At 47.8% G+C, this 15084-nt stretch overlaps 1 protein-coding gene across 2 annotated transcripts; it reads right to left on the minus strand.

The window, feature by feature from the left end:
• Nucleotides 1–12359: 12359 nt before the first annotated feature.
• Nucleotides 12360–13686, minus strand: LOC119305854. 2 transcript variants are annotated; one of them, XM_037582260.1, is made up of 3 exons: nt 13270–13686; nt 12828–13181; nt 12360–12715 (listed from the first exon to the last, which is right to left on the minus strand). In XM_037582260.1, the coding sequence occupies exons 1-3, from the start codon at nt 13273–13275 to the stop codon at nt 12671–12673; spliced, it is 405 nt and encodes a 134-aa protein (XP_037438157.1). In that variant the 5' UTR covers nt 13276–13686; the 3' UTR covers nt 12360–12670. The 2 variants fall into 2 exon arrangements, with proteins under 2 accessions (XP_037438157.1, XP_037438156.1); XM_037582259.1 differs by having other exon boundaries at nt 12360–12718.
• Nucleotides 13687–15084: the final 1398 nt, after the last annotated feature.

Below are 15084 nucleotides of genomic sequence, written 5' to 3' on the forward strand. Positions count from 1 at the left end.
TCACTGGTCTTCGCCGCTGTCAACAGATTTCGTCCGCGTCGTTGCCGCCGTAGCAAGTCCACCGCCAAGTTAGGGTATGGACTTGATCTTTGTACTATCCACGTCTGATTCCTAGCACATTGTTTTCATATTGATTCTTGCCACGATTGAAACCCTTCTATCCAGCCAAAGTAGTTCATACATTAGATGTGATTCAAATTTTTAGGTTTAGGTTTCCGCCGAAACCATCTCGGACCCACCGAGTTGAAAAACTCGGTCTCACCGATTTGGCTTATGCCATTGCACTAGTGACTCTCAGTCTGACCGACAATTACTAATCGGTGCAACCGATTTGAGGATTCTGTGAAACCCTAGTAGTCTCGGTACCACCGAACTGAAACTCGGTGCAACCGAGATCATCAGTTTAGGTTCCAAAAACTGCTTCGGTATCATCGAGTTTGAAAATCGGTGGATCCGAAATGCTTTCTGTGGAAAACTAAAACTGAACTTTTGAGTCATTCTTTTGCAAAAACCTCTGCATTTTGTGATGCTCATCTTTTCTATCTCATCTATAACTCTTCACAGGGTCAGCAGTCAGCTTTTGCAGTATGTCTGATCAAAGTGACAGCCAGAATAGGCCAGAAGAGCAGATGGACTTAAGTGAGGGCACTAGTCCCTCCAGTACTTCAGATGAAGGGAGCAGAAGTACTCCTAGCAATTTGCCTAAGGCTGCAACCAGGCAAAGGAGGAAAAGAACTTCAGATTCAGAGGATGAAGATTACAAGGCAGAGGAAGATGAGGCTACTTCCAAGAAAGTGGTGCTCAAGAAGGAATATGGCTCAGCAAAAGATATAAAGCCAGGCATGAAGATTAAAAGGCCTGCAAGAAGGCAACCTATGCCCAAGGCGAGAGCATCAACTCAACTACCTGAAAATCCTAATCCCAAAGAGCCAGCTGCTGAAAGCAAGAAGAGGAAGGAAAGGGTCAAGAAGACCATGGCCAGAGTTGTTGGGCAACCTTCCATGATGGAAGAGGAAGAGCTTGCTGCACCAGCACCAAAGGCACCTAAGCTTATGGATGATGCAATCAGATCAGGGGCTGCAACATCTAAGCCCAAGGAAGCACCCAAAGCTGCCCCCAAGGCCAAGTCTGTTCCAAAGAGGAATACCAGGAGTATTCCAGCTGCTGAGAAGAACAAAGCCCCAGTGTCCAATGTTGCTGAGGAGGAAGATGAAGAAGGACAGGTTCTAAGGAAGCTCAAGCCCAAGATACCAGACCACAATGATGCCCATCCTGTGGCTGAGGACATTAAAATCAGGAAGGATTCAGGGCTGAGACTGTGGAGAATGGCAGATCCATATGCCACAAGAAGAAGAACTGCTGTTGATTACAGGTTCCACACAAAGGAACAGCAGGACTTCTATGAGACAATCTTATTGGACAAGAAGCCCATAGTTTGTGACATGAGGTGGGTTGACTGGAAATTCATCAAGGAGAATGAACAGCACTATCCTGGAGTGCAAGACAGCTTTTTTGGTTGTGGAGTTGCAGATTTTGTTGGGCAAAAGCTCACAAATTGGAATGATGAACTTATCATGCAATTCTACTCCACAGCACATTTTTACCCAGATGGAAGAATTGTTTCGATGTCTGAAGGTACAAGGTACCAATCCACTGTTGAAGAATGGGCAAGTCTGATCAATGCCCCAAAGGAAAATGATGATGATCTGGACATTTCTGCAAAGAAGAAGATGGGACACAATACCATGGCTCACATGTACAAAGAGATCCCAGACAAAGCCCTAGAGACTTTCTCTTTTGGATCAATTCACTTTCTGTTGTCACGATTGGCTACCATAAATTGGATTCTGAGGCACACTTTGTTTCCCAAGTCAGGTGACCATAACATGATCAGAGGGCATGCCATCAACATGTTGCATTTATTTGATGTGCCATAAAAATTCAAAGTCATGAGCCTTATGGTTGAAACTATCAAGAGGACTGCAGCAGATCAGAAGAGGAGCTGTGGATATGCACCTCAGATTCAGGAATTAATCAACTCAAAGATGGGAACTGGCAAATATCAGTTGGATAAGGAACACTTTCCACTCTATCCAGACTTTGAGGACAATGAGGTTGTCATGAATGAAGATGATCCATCATCAGTTCAAGCTCAGGAGAAGAAGGAGAAGGCAAGGAAGGAGAAGGCTGCCAAGATGCCAACTCAAGAGGAGGCATCTGAATATTTCTTGAAAACCAAACAGGAGCAGCTTGGTTACTTGATAGCATCATCTCTGAGGATTGAGAAAGGATTGGCCACCCTAACTCAAAACTAGGAGAGCCTGGAAAGAATTATGGAACAAAAATTCTATGATCTAGATGTCAAGGTAACCAAGATTCAGTCAGTTGTGGAGCAGCTGCAGGATGACATGCAGGAGAGGGAGGGCAAGACAACCACAAATGTGTTTGCCAGAGTGCCCAGAGCCCAAAGGACAGTTGCAGAGCCATTGACAAACACTAGAGCAACAACTTCACCACCAGCTACTGCCCCTTCAGCTACAGTGCAACCAGCTTCAGCATCAACTCCATCACCCTCTGCTTCAACGGAAGCCTTCGTCCAAGGAATCATCAGGACACCACCACCAGAAGATCAAGCCTGAGCGTCGATCTAGCACTATGCATTTTCTATGAACTTTTTGGTAACTTGTTGCCAAAGGGGGAGAAAAATGTATAGATCATAGGCTTCGAGAGAGAGAGTGTTGCTTTTGTTCTCTCTTGCTTTTGGTGTGTTTATCTGTGTTTGCTTTTGGTTGAGATACTATGCTTGTGAGACATTGATGATCATGTGTTTGATCATAAGCTACACTTATGCATGCTTGATATTATCTTATCTATCTTATGTGATCACTCACTATGCTTGGTGATGAGTGCATGTATTCATCATTTATTATTTTGAGCGCTCCACCAAGATGTATGTGACTTGGAAGAGTAACCCATGAGCCTAATTCATTGTGCATTTGCAGTCCAAAGCAAATCTAAAACTATGCACAAATTTAGGGGGAGCTCTTGCTTATCATATACTTCTCAAAGCGACGATGTTATTTAAATTTTATTATCATTTGTCGAAGCTTTGATATATATGTTGTCATCAATTATCAAAAAGGGGGAGATTGAAAGTGCAACTATCTCTAGGTGGTTTTGGTACTTCATAACAACATATAGCTCAGTGAGCTAATGCTATTCCAAGACTATTATTTCAGGAAAGCTCAATGAATGGCATGGCATGGATGATGAAAGTGGATTCCTCAAAATACTAAGGACAAAGGATTGGCTCAAGCTCAAAAGCTCAAGACTCTTCATTTTACATTTTAGTGATCCAAGATCACATTGAGTCTATAGGAAAAGCCAATACTATCAAGAAGGGATGAGGTGTTGCTTAATGAGCCTCTTGCTTCATGTGCTTAGTGATATGCTCCAAAACCCTCAACTACTTTCCCACATCCACAAATGACCTAAAGCCAAAATCGGTCACACCGATTCTTTCTATCCGGCGCCACCGATTCCAAAAGTCATAGCCACTGCCACAAACCCTAAGCAAATCAGTCTTACCGATAGGGATCTCGGTCTCACCGAGATGGGATTGTAATCTCTCTGTTTCCCTTCGTAACATTTCGGTCTAACTGAAGTGAGCGATCGGTCCCACCGAGATTGCAATGTAAACTCTCTGTTTCCTTTTTGTAACATTTAGGTCTCACCGAAAAGAGCAAATCGGTCCCACCGAGTTTACCTGACCAACTCTCTGGAAAGCTTATTACCAAAATCGGTCTTACCGAGTTTGTGTAATCGGTCTTACCGAGATTACGTTATGCCCTAACCCTAACCGAATCGGTCTCACCGAGATGCATGTCAGTCCCACCGAAAATCACTAACTGTCACTAGGTTTACTAAATCTGTCCGACCGAGTTTAACTATTCGGTCCCACCGAGTTTGGTAAATTGTGTGTAACGGTTAGATTTTGTGTGGAGGCTATATATACCCCTCCACCTCCTCTTCATTCGTGGAGAGAGCCATCAGAACAAACCTACACTTCCAACTTACCATTTCTGAGAGAGAACCACCTACTCATGTGTTGAGGCCAAGATATTCCATTCCTACCATATGAATCTTGATCTCTAGCCTTCCCCAAGTTGCTTTCCACTCTAACCCTCTTTCCACCAGATCCAAATCCTATGAGAGAGAGTTGAGTGTTGGGGAGACTATCATTTGAAGCACAAGAGCAAGGAGTTCATCATCAACGCACCATTTGTTACTTCTTGGAGAGTGGTGTCTCCTAGATTGGCTAGGTGTCACTTGGGAGCCTCCGACAAGATTGTGGAGTTGAACCAAGGAGTTTGTAAGGGCAAGGAGATCGCCTACTTCGTGAAGATCTACCGCTAGTGAGGCAAGTCCTTCGTGGGCGACGGCCATGGTGGGATAGACAAGGTTGCTTCTTCGTGGACCCTTCTTGGGTGGAGCCCTCCGTGGACTCGCGCAACCATTACCCTTCGTGGGTTGAAGTCTCCATCAACGTGGATGTACGATAGCACCACCTATCGGAACCACGCCAAAAACATCCGTGTCTCCAATTGTGTTTGAATCCTCCAAACCCTTCCCTTTACTTTCTTGCAAGTAGCATGCTTTAATTTCCGCTGCCTATACACTCCTTGCATGCTTGCTTGTATTGTGTGATGATTGCTTGACTTGTCCTAAAATTGCTAAAATCTGCCAAACTCTAAAATTGGGAAAAGGTTAAGTTTTTATTGGTCAAGTAGTCTAATCACCCCCCCCCCTCTAGACATACTTCAAGGTCCTACAGTGGCGATGGTGATGATGATGCTACCGGTGCAGGGCTTCGCCTAAGCTCCGCTGCGGTATGATCGAGGTGTGTAACTGTGGAGGGGGGCACCGCACACGGCTAAAAGATCAACTTGTGTGTTCTAGGGTTCCCCCTGCCCCCGTATATAAAGGAGGGAGGGGAGGCCGGCCGGCCCTCCTAGGCGCGCCCCCAAAAGGGGAATCCTACTAGGACTCCAAATCCTAGTAGGTTTCCACCAAGAGGGAGAGAGGGGAAAGGAAGGAGAGGGAGAGAGGGAGAAGGAAAGCCCCCCTAGTCATATTCGGACTCAAGGGGAAGGGGCGCACGGCCTGCCCTGGCCGCCCCTCTCTCTCCACTAAGGCCCATCGAGTCCCATTAGTTCCCCCGGGGGTTCCGATAACCCTCCAGCACTCCGGTTTTATCCGAAACTTCTCTGGAACACTTCCGGTGTCCAAACATAGCCGTCCAGTATATCAATCTTTATGTCTCGACTATTTCGAGACTCCTCGTCAAGTCTGTGATCTCATCCGGGACTCCGAACAAACTTCGGTCATCAAAAACACATAACTCATAATACATATCGTCATCAAACGTTAAGCGTGCGGACCCTACGGGTTCGAGAACTATGTAGACATGACCAAGACACATCTCTGATCAATAACCAATAGCAGAACCTGGATGCTCATATTGGCTCCTACATATTCTATGAAGATCTTTATCGGTAAAACCGCATAACAACATACGTTGGTCCCTTTGTCATCGGTATGTTACTTGCCCGAGATTCAATCATTGGTAGCATTATACCTAGTTCAATCTCGTTACCGGCAAGTCTCTTTACTCGTTCCGTAATACTTCATCCTGCAACTAACTCATTAGTTACAATGCTTGCAAGGCTTATAGTGATGAGCATTACCGAGAGGGCCCAGAGATACCTCTCAGAAACATGGAGTGACAAATCCTAATCTCGATCTATGCCAAGCCAACAAACACCTTCGGAGACACCTATAGAGCACCTTTATAATCACCCTTTTACGTTGTGACATTTGGTAGCACATAAAGTGTTCCTCCGGTATTCGGGAGTTGCATAATCTCATAGTCTAAGGAACATGTATAAGTCATGAAGAAAGTAGTAGCAATGAAACTGTCACGATCATAATACTAAGCTAACGGATGGGTCATGTCCATCACATCATTCTCCTAATGATGTGATCCCATTCATCAAATGACAACACATGTCTATGGTTTGGAAATATAACCATCTTTGATAAACGAGCTAGTCAAGTAGAGGCATACTAGGGACAATATGTTTTGTCTATGTATTCACAAATGTACTAAGTTTCTGGTTAATACAATTCTAGCATGAATAATAAACATTTATCATAAAATAAGGAAATAAATAACAACTTTATTATTGCCTCTAGGGCATATGTCCTTCAGATCTTTCAGTCTTCGCGGTCCGATGTGCTGCTGAACGGCATGCCCGGGAAGTGGTTCACGGTGCGCTGTGGGCTGTGTCAGGGGGATCCTAGCTCACCCTACCTCTTCCTCGTCGTCGCCGATGTGCTCCAACAAATGATCCGACAGGATGGGGGCCTGTTCCACGCTATCGTTTATGGGAGCCCCCCTGGTGCTGCAATACGCTGATGACACGCTCATCATCCTCAAGGAGAAACCCCGGCGCGGCTGCCCGCCTCCGCCGTATCCTCGATGACTTTGCGGCGGCAACATGGCTCGACATCAACTTCTCCAATAGTACTTTGGTCCCCATGCACGTGCCCGAGGAGGTGATGGAGGAGACCGTTGGCACTCTCGGTTGTGCCCTCCAGGGATTCCCGCAAGCCTAGCTTGGGCTTCCGCTGTCGTGTGAGAAACTTTGCTTCGCCGACTTCCTCCTCATGATCGCAAAGGTGGACAAGTATTTGGCTGGCTGGAGGGCTCGTATTCTCTTCCCCACCGGGCGGTTAGTCCTGATCTATGCGGTGCTTGATGCCCTCCCAACGTATGTGATGGCGACGATGCTGCTCCCGCCGGCGGTGATCAAAGAGCTCGACTCGATCTGTTGCGCCTTCCTATGGAACGCGGCCGAGCGCGCCTCTGGTGCGTAATGCCAGGTGGCTTGGGAGCGTGTCTGCAGGACCAAAGCAGAGGGGGGGCTGGGGGTCCGAGACCTGGCAACATAGAATCTTTGCTTGCTGCTCAAGAGGCTACACCGGCTCCACACTACCTCCTCGTCCTTGCGGTGGGTGATGTCGGTTTGGGCTGAGCTTGAAGGCCGCTCCCTCCTCTCTACATCGGCTAGCCGGTCCGGCGGGGAGCACAACAGAGCACTGAGTAGGTTGCTCCTACTCTATCGCGGGATCACCAAGGTTGAGGTGCGCGACGGGCGGCGGACGTCCTTCTGGCTCGACTCCTGGCTACCGTGCGTGCCTATCATGGTGGCTTTCCCAGTGCTTCATCGCACACGGCGAAGGAGGCCACGGTGTGGCAGGTGCGTGCCCGCGGCCTGGACCGTGTGCTTGTGCCTAGGCTCACCTCTGCCGCCACGGTGGAGCGAGCTGCCCTCCTGGCTCTGATCGGAGATGTTGCTGTGGTGCCCGGGGAAGACGAGTGCAGCCATGTGATGTGCTTGGGCGCTCGTGGGAGGTATCGCCAGGCGACTTCCTACGCCCTGGAGCGGTTCGGTGAGTGCATGCGCCGTTCGTCATGTTCGTCTGGGAGTGTGCTGCTCCCTCCCGCGTTCGCTTCTTCGGGTGGCTCTTGGCCCATCGAAGAGTGCACACGAGGGATGTCTTGCTGCGCAAGACTATTGTTGCGGCGGAGGATGCTGCTTGTCCCATCTGCTCGAGCGAGCTTGAGACGGCGGATCACATGGTCTTTGGGTGTCCCTTCGCCCGCTCATTCTGGCGGACTGTGGGGATTGATTTAGTCGAGAAAGGCTACCATGTGGGTGCGCTTCAAGATCTAGATGTCCGGGGCGTGGTCGGCGAAGCTGCATGCGCCGCCTTCACCCTGTTGTGCTGCTGGCAGTTGTGGAAGCACAGGAATGCGGTGGTTTTCTGTGCTGTGTTGCCCTCCCTTGCTCGTCTGTTCGTGTGCTGTAGGGAGGACTCGACCCCGTGGAGAGTTCATTTGAAGATGGCCGATCGGTCAAGCATCGACAGATTGATGCACGTGTTTGCAAACCCTAGGAGATGAACGTCGTGCGCGGATTGTGCCTGCCCCCCCCCTAGTGTGTGTGCTAGGATGTGAGGAATCCACCCCCCCCCCCATGTATATCTCTTGTCCTCCTCTGGGGGTGTGAATCAGTAGAAAACGAAAATTCAGGTGGCGGGCTTTTGCCCTCCCCCAGTGACCTTAAAAAAAGACTTGGATTTTTTGATTTTGCTAAGTTGAAAATAACATGATCTTATGATACTGGGATTTGTTCTCTGTTTCTTGACAAGACACGCTTGATGACAATGGCCACCCATGAGATACTACTAACTGTTGAGCAAACCTTACTAGAGGTGGGGGGTAGGTGGGGGTTGTATAGTCCATGCTGGAGTAGACCATGCATTTTTTTTCTCCTACAAAACTCACATGCGCATGGGGATGAACAGTACTACCTCCGTCTAGGTGAATAAGTCATTCACGTAGTTCTAGGTCATCGATTTGAGCAATTAAATATGTGTTATATGTCATGAAAAGTATATCACTAGATTTCTACACGAATGTAGTTTTTAAATATATATTTTTTGTCACATATAATACATATTTAGATAGTTAAATCATTGACCTAGAACTACGCGAATGACTTATTCACCGAGAAGGAGGTAGTACAATTCACAAACAACAAACATGGTCAAGTGTTCCATATACGTATATTGCTCACGAAAATCTACACATAGGAAGAGCACTGTCACGCCCTGGCCACAACCACCAGTTCCCTGCAGTTACGCATGGCGGGATCTAGACTGGCCCCACAAAACAACACTACTATTTCCCGTGCACTTTGTCCTCACGCATGCGCACTCGGGGTCAAGTTTCCAGTCGGCCTCATTGCTCGACTGGGCTCTCGAAAAAGAAGGATTTCGTTACTGATATGAGTAGTTATCATTTCTGTTAAGATAGAATGTCACAATCACTCAACCATGTTTATTTTGCTCTTTTCTTTGGATTTGCTGTTCATCATAGGTGTATAGGAGCTGGGGATTAGACAAAATATACACATTTAAGACCATGTGTTTTCTTGAGCATGTATGTTTTTCTTTGATTTTTTTCACTAACTGGATAGCAGTAAGGGCTTATTAGGATTGCAGAAATGTAGAACATAGGAATAAGAAAAAATATAGGATTGAGATGTCATGTCCTATGAATACCTCATGATTTTGAAAACGTAGGAACTTTATTAGATGTATCTTTGGATGGTGCACAGAAAATGAACCAAGAAATTTTAGATGATTGATGTGTGTGTGTGTGTGTGTGTGTGTGTGTGTGTGTGTGTGTGTGTGTGAGAGAGAGAGAGAGAGAGAGAGAGAGAGTGCATTGGACTTGTCAAAGTAAAAATAAAAAGATGTTGGAGCCCATGTTTATGGATTCTTTATAGGAATTTGGTGAACACATTACTATGAATCTATGATCCAGAGGGCTTCCATAGGAAATAGTACTGTGAATCCTATGAAATTCCATTGATCCAAATAGAAACAAGGAACTCTAGGGCAAATCGAACCTTTCGCCTCATGAAAACCGGAGGCCAGAAAGAAAGAAAGAAAGAAAAAACCTATAACTACGCAAACACTCGTCGACACAAACTGCAAGATTACAGGGCGGACTGGTGATAGCATGAAAGGTCGTGTCAATCGTATCGTTGGTGAAGACTGAAGCGGTGAACAGAGCACGGATCGTTGAGAAGAGCAGTTGGAAGCAGGATTGGAGTATGGGAAGCGTCCTCCCTCACAAGGCTTGTCCGATAAGACATGCGTGAAACCCGGAGGGCAACAGCATTCCCCACGGAAATAAAACAATTATATTCAGCTTTCCTCCGGTCTCTGATCCAAAGATTTGGCCGACGCAAGAACGCAAAATGCGTATAGCTCGTGGCTCGGGCCTGGGGGCTAGGGGGCAGCACGTCCAAGCCGCGGCTGCAATGACGTGAACGTTTCCCACCGCGGCCTGCGCAGCGCACACCAACGGCGCACGGTTCTCCTTCTCCACCTCTTGTTCTCGAGTCTCGACGTTCATTTCTCCAGTTTTTCCCGCTCGACCTGCCCTCGGCTGGCTCGCTCAGATGTGAACCCCTTCATCTTGAATCGCCCGCCGCCAGGAATGGCCGCACAAGCCATGAGCTTTTCCTCTTTGACAGTTTGACCTTGCTCAAATCATCGATTTTTTGTTGAAAAGGACCATCTGGACGAATGAATTGACAAAAAAGACCACCTGCCGATAAATTTAACAAAAAGGACCCCCTCGGCTGTGGCGGCAGGTGCGGCAGGCGACACGTGGCACCTGCCGCCACACAGCAAGGCGGCAGCACTGTACCAACGGGAATCGGCGCTGGCGACGGAACGGCAGTGGCGTGTGGGGCCCGGCCGCCAAGGGACGTGGCAGCAGTACTGTACCTGGGGCGCGGCCGCCTGGCGGGCTGGCGGCAGCCCTGTTCATGGCGCTGCTGCTCTACTGCACGCTACGCTGATTGCTACCGCTGCTGCATGCGCTTTTAGCCGGCCACTGCTGCTGATTGGTACTGTTACTGCATGCGTTTTTAGCCGGCCACTCATGCTGCATGCAAGATGTTATTTTCTTGACATGCACGATGTTGTTAATTTTGTCATTAACCTTTGTGTTAGAGCACGAATTAGAGTTAGGATGCAGAAGATGTTTTAGTTGAAGAAAAGATAGATCAAGGTAAGATATACCCAGTAATTAGTAATTGAATATTGTATTATTCGGTTTGACTAATAATCAAGTGGAAAAACATTTTAACATCCGTATTTACGTTTGAAATAATCATTTTTTATTAATATCATTCGGTTCGACTGGAAACATAATAATATGATGATAACATTTAAATAGTATGACTTAATAAATAACCGTATTTCCGTTAGCAATAATCGGTTTGCTTTTAGTATCATTTGCTTAGAATTTAAACATAATAGTTTGTTTACGGATAATAATACGACAAATATTCAAAGCAGCGGTAACATCATTCGCAACAGTACATCAATATAAAAAATATTCATAATATTACACGGCGTCATTTATACCTCAGCTTCAATATGGATGTCGTTCCGAATAAAATTAACCGTCAAAAGGGAGATCGAGGATCGAAACGCAATTTCTTCAACTACGTCATCTCCTCCTTGTTTGTTACTCAGATGATACCTTTTTTACCTAATTACATACATCATTAAGGATATTCGCATTTTATAATATACAAAACTTAGATTATTAACAAAATAGACCTACGGTTTCGTAACTATACAACTTATTAATATATTTTTTTACCACATGAAATAACAACGCATTAAATCATCCAATGACCAATAACAACACAAACTTTTTCTTACTTACCATATTTATAAATTCTTGCATGTCAAACTAAATCGATGCATTTTAAAGGCCTAAAGCTGATCTACAATACTGTTAAATATTTGCTTTACTAATTCCTGCTCTAACACAAAGGTTAATGACAGAATTAACAACATCGTGCATGTCAAGAAAATAACATCTTGCATGCAGCAGCAGTGGCCGGCTAAAAGCGCATGCAGTAGCAGTACCAATCAGCAGCAGTGGCCGGCTAAAAGCGCATGCAGCAGTAGCAATCAACGTAGTAGTAGAGCAGCAGGGCCATGAACAGGGCTGCCGCCAGCCCGCGAGGCGGCCGCTCCCCAGGTACAGTACTGCCGCCACGCCCCTTGGCGGCTGGGCCCCACACGCCGCTGCCGTTCCGTCGCCAGCGCCATTCCCGTTGGTACAGTGCTGCCGCCTCGCTGTGTGGCGGCAGGTGCCACGTGTCGTCTGCCGCACCTGCCGCCATAGCCGAGGGGGTCCTTTTTGTTAAATTTATCGGCAGGTGGTCCTTTTTGTCAATTCATTCGCGCATGTGGTCCTTTTCAACAAAAAATCCAAATCATCTACGCTAAAAACACAGGCACGCCACAGCGGTCAGCGCGTCTCTGCGCTGCGCTGCGGCACACACACGCCTGCAGAATGCAAGCATGGGCGAGCTGAAAACGGTAGGCACGCGTGAGCCGGCTTCGCAAACATCCAACTGCACCACGTATCAATGCCGGTACCAGGCCTCATCAGACTTGGCGGCCCCGCATGCTGCATGCACAACTGCTCATGAGCCCCCATTGCCTATTGCGGTCACTGATACAGTGGACTGGCGTGGGCACACGACCCCGGGATGCATAGGGCCAAGACCAGACCCAAAGTCGCCGTCTCCTCTCTTGTGCAAGTGCAATGCAATGTGATGTGACATGTGAGAGCTCGTTTGTTTGCAACTTAAACTTGATCAGAACTGTAGGCATTGTACTTCACGGGCTGATGAATGGAAATAGTGGCACCAACGTGCTAACGAAGAGATGTTGCATTCAGAAACCGCACCCACATTACATTACACAAAAAAGAGAGTAGATACTCCAGCTCGAAAAGAGTAGCAGTAATAACTATCTTGCCACAAGCCAAGAGGGCAGCACGAACATCGCAGAGACAGAACTAACCCAACAAGAGAGAGTGAAAATTCCGATATAAATATTACTACTCCGGTATAAACACGCAGCATCCCGACTTTTTTTTTTTTGAACCGGGCTAACGCAGCATCCCGTCTGGTCAGCACGGGAGAGGTTGAGGGCTTCAGGCGACGCAGCCCAGGCAGCCCATCATCCACAGGCTCCTGCTCTGCTGCAGAAGCCGCATTCAAACAAACAGCAGTCAGTTCCAATAATTACGACAAAAATTAAAGAACCCATTCCACCAGTAATTATACATTCTTTTCTGGGGCAGTACGTACCTTTGTTGGCCGCCGGTTGGGGGTGAACTCCGGCGGTGGCACCTGGTACAGGTCCGCGTCGACCGGCCGCACCACCCGCCTGGAGGCGCCGCCTTTGGCCGCGGCAGCAGCGTCCAAGGACGGCCTCGCGTGCTGACGCTCCCCGGACACGTTGTCGCAGCCCGCCGGCCGCCTCCTCCTCGCCTGCTGCTTCTTGGGCGTGGGCGTGGGCTTGCGCGGGGGCGGCGAGTACTTGAACCACACGTCGCTGCAGGCCTGCGGCTCCGGCGTGGCGTACCACGCCGCCTCCGGCTCGTCGTAGTGGTAGTAGTAGTTCCACTCCCCGAACGCCGGCACCTGAGGCCTCCTCGCCTTCTGCAAGACCAAAAACAGATCGACCACAAGGATGAACACCACACCCATGATCCTCCATGAACTTGGCACTCCGCATGGGATGCCTTACCTCCATCTGGGTCAGCACGGGCAGGGCAGACAGAACGAGCTAGTAGAGAAGAAGAAGAGAGGCGAGCAAGCTGGGGTCGGCCGGTCGGTCAGTGTGGGGCGAAGTTTAGAGCTAAACAGAGCGGAACGGAGCCTCCTCCAATGGCTGGCTGGCTGGCTAGACACGCGTGTAAACTATATTTATAGCGAGAACCGGGGGAGCAACGCAGCGCCAGCCACGCCGGGCGCGCGCTCCGGTGTGCGGCGTTGAAGTGAGGAACGGGGCTTCGGGTTCGGGACCGGCGAAGTTTGACAAAGAGCGAGCGAGCGAGAGAGAGAGAGAGGAGGCAGTATGGAAGGCCGGACCTTTTCAGCGGGGTAGGAGCACTGCTGCTAGAACTGTAGCCTGCAGCGGGCTAGGCATCGACGGGCAGAGCGGTGTCTGTCCGGCCGGCCGTGGTCCCTCGTTTGGCGCGCGGGCTTTTACTGCGCACGCATCGGGGGCCGTTCCTTTTCGACGCTCGCTGCATCTGGATGTCGTCGCCGGGTTCGCCGCTAACCACCGCGGCCCTCTTGTCGCGCGCCCGGCCGTGTTGTGTTTCGGCATCATCGCCACCGGCTGATTAGACTAGCCACAATGGTCAGCAGTAAATTCAAATCCAACTCAGCAAATTTGTCTATGTGACAATGAGTTGATGAAAAGAGAGATAGTTCTAGTAACTTAACTAGTTACTGTAACATCACACATATCAAAGTAAAATGAGTCTATAGCATAACAAATGAAGTATTGCATGTTATCATTGTGGCTAGTCTTAGAAAATCGGAGTGAGCGTCGCGAAGCTGGCACGCCTGCTACCCGAATGACTCCGAGGTGTAGTAGTGGTAACACGCTTTGACAAGATGGCTTCTACCACAAGCTTTGTACAGTATATTATTATTGCTCTGCTCTGGTGTCGACAGTTGTGGCTCGGAATCTCGGATTGTGTTACTCGAGGTAGCATTCAAATGAGTGTGTACACCTATCGTAAACGTTGGATGCTCTTAACTCTAAACGATGGAAATTTCACTCTAATATTATTTGTACTTCTTTAGCAACGACAGATCGAAGAAATGACTTTTAGTGCTATGGCGGCGAACCAATTTGTGGTTGAATGGTTGGATGGATAGTGATATCCTAACCCATCAAGGTTCAAGTCCTCATATTCGCATTATTCCATGATTTATTTCAGTATTCCCGTTGATGCGTTTTTAGTGGGAGGAGACGTTTCCCGTTGACGACGTGGCGTCTACGGTGACTTTGTAAATCTCAATATAATATACCGACTCAGTCTCTCGAAGTTTCTCATAGGGATAGTATGTGTGTGTGTGGGCGTGTGTGCATTTATAAGGGTGAGTGTATGCGCATATGCATGGGCGCTTGTGTCTGTATTATGTTAAAAAAAATACTCCGATGCTAGTGCGCCAGTTTTTTCTCTTCTCAGAATCCGTATACAAAGTTTCATGGTGAAACACATTAACGAATGAGCTAAAAAAATACTAGGATTGTGCGTGCATGTGTGCGTGTGCGCGCGTCCATTTTGGATAGCTCACCTGTCAACATATTTTACTCCATACTTATAAATCCTAACTGTCATAAAGGAGTCAATTACACCAGTGATGTGCCGCAAACGATTACTTTAATGCTAGAACTTGTGGCATACATTGAACTGATGTAAAAACTTGGTTCGGGCGTGCAAATACGGTGCAAATCATGTTTGGATACGAAACGATGCTGAGTTGGCATGTCAATGTGGCATCAGCCCTGCTGTCAGTGACGGGGAAGGCAGAGCGGAGTGCA

This window comes from Triticum dicoccoides, chromosome 5B, assembly GCF_002162155.2.
Source record: "Triticum dicoccoides isolate Atlit2015 ecotype Zavitan chromosome 5B, WEW_v2.0, whole genome shotgun sequence".
Lineage (NCBI taxonomy): Eukaryota > Viridiplantae > Streptophyta > Magnoliopsida > Poales > Poaceae > Triticum > Triticum dicoccoides.

Coding starts and splice junctions, on each gene's coding strand:
- LOC119305854 (XM_037582259.1), bottom strand. Junction 12,719..12,827: donor CCAACCGGCGGCCAACAAAG/GTACGTACTGCC, acceptor CGGCTTCTGCAG/CAGAGCAGGAGCCTGTGGAT.